Source organism: Chaetura pelagica, unplaced genomic scaffold (assembly GCF_000747805.2).
Source record: "Chaetura pelagica isolate M959 unplaced genomic scaffold, ChaPel_1.0 scaffold274, whole genome shotgun sequence".
Classification (NCBI taxonomy): Eukaryota; Metazoa; Chordata; class Aves; order Apodiformes; family Apodidae; genus Chaetura; species Chaetura pelagica.
In genome coordinates this window covers 1,760,144-1,761,510 of record NW_009952983.1, presented here as the reverse complement: position 1 = coordinate 1,761,510, position 1,367 = coordinate 1,760,144, and the positions used below count along the sequence as shown (strand labels likewise).

Genomic DNA, 1,367 nt, shown 5'->3' with positions numbered 1-1,367 from the left:
CCCCGCCCCTCTCTGCCCCCCCCCGCGCATCCAGCCCCGCAGCCGCTCACTCCTCACCCTCCACCTCCTCGCACCCGCACCGGGCCACCCCCTCCTGCCTTGCTTCCCGTTTTGGAAAGGCTTTTCCCCCTTTCGGGGAGGCTTTTCCCCCCTTTCCTTCCCTCCCCCACCTCCCCAGTCCCCCCCCGGTCCCCCCAAAAGCATCTCCCCAGCGAGGTGCAGCACCAGGGCAGCACAGAGGTGCCTTGTTAGGGGCGATGGGGGGGGAAAGAGAAGCAAATTCCACCGCAGTAACGATGCGGCCGGATTAATAATTCAGATTTACTTTGGAAAAGAAACATCCGCTAGGAAACATTCGGATCAGATTACAAGAACCTATTGAATAAGCCTTATAAACACACAGCTGTAAGTATTAAATTCGAGGAGGGTTTGGGTTTGTTTTGGTGGGGTTTTTTTTTCCTTGCAATTTTCTTTCTTTTTTTTTTCTCCTTTCTTAAGAGCAAAACCAGGCAGCGAACGCTTTGATGGTTCAAAAGAAACACACCGGGGGCGAGATCCCGCCCTCGCTTCACTCCCGCATCCGATCCAGAGCCATTAAATAAATCCACGCGGAGCCCCGGGAGCGACCCCGAGGCGAGAGGCACCGAAGGAAACCCGCTGGTGGCAACAGAACTGAGAGCACCTCAAAACCCGGGGTAAGCACGGGATGCTGGAACAAGTCCCGAGCGGGCAGAGCAGCAACGCCTGTCACCCCCACACACCCGGGCTGGGGAAGGGGGGGCTGGGGGGGTTTCCCTCCCAGCAACCGGGCACGTCCTGCGTCTAAACTCATTCCTGAGCTTCCCAAAAAAAAAAAAAAAGAAAGCAAGGAAATCCCGCTCGCTTAGTGGGGCTGGGAATTTACCTCCTCCCATCACTGACCTTCATGGTGGAAACTCCTCACGGTGTTGGCCCGGCTGGTCGATCGCTCAGGGTACTGCAGGCTAATTTCCTGGAGGCTCTCGTCCTCTTCTCCAGACTGGAGCCGATAGAGATCCAGCATGTAAGTAGGAATGACGGCTGACTTGCTGGGCTGAGGCCGCCTTCGCAGCCCAAACATCTGCAGCAGAGTCGTTTCGAAACCCCGCAAGAGTTCATGGCTTTGGGCAGAGCGGCGTCCGGATCCGGCTTGTCCCTGCAGCTCTGCGACTTTCTTCCTGCCGCTCTCCGGTATCAAGCTAGCATGGTTAGTACCTCCTAGCAGGACCTGGCATAGTAGGATGACCATCAGCATTCGGTTACCAGGAATCATGGTGTCTCTGGGGTGTAAAAAACGCGACAACAAACAACGAGGAAAGTCAGGATGAGAAGCGAAACCCACCCACCCC

The 1,367-nt window shown here is 56.3% G+C and overlaps 1 protein-coding gene across 1 annotated transcript in view; it reads right to left on the bottom strand.

Moving 5' to 3' along the window:
* BMP4 (bone morphogenetic protein 4) overlaps positions 1-1,292 on the bottom strand; it is a 2,169-nt gene extending 877 nt beyond the window's left edge. The window contains 1 exon segment of the mRNA XM_009996460.1: positions 702-1,292. Coding sequence (XP_009994762.1) covers positions 702-1,291 — 590 coding nt within the window. The 5' untranslated portion in view covers position 1,292.
* Positions 1,293-1,367: the final 75 nt, after the last annotated feature.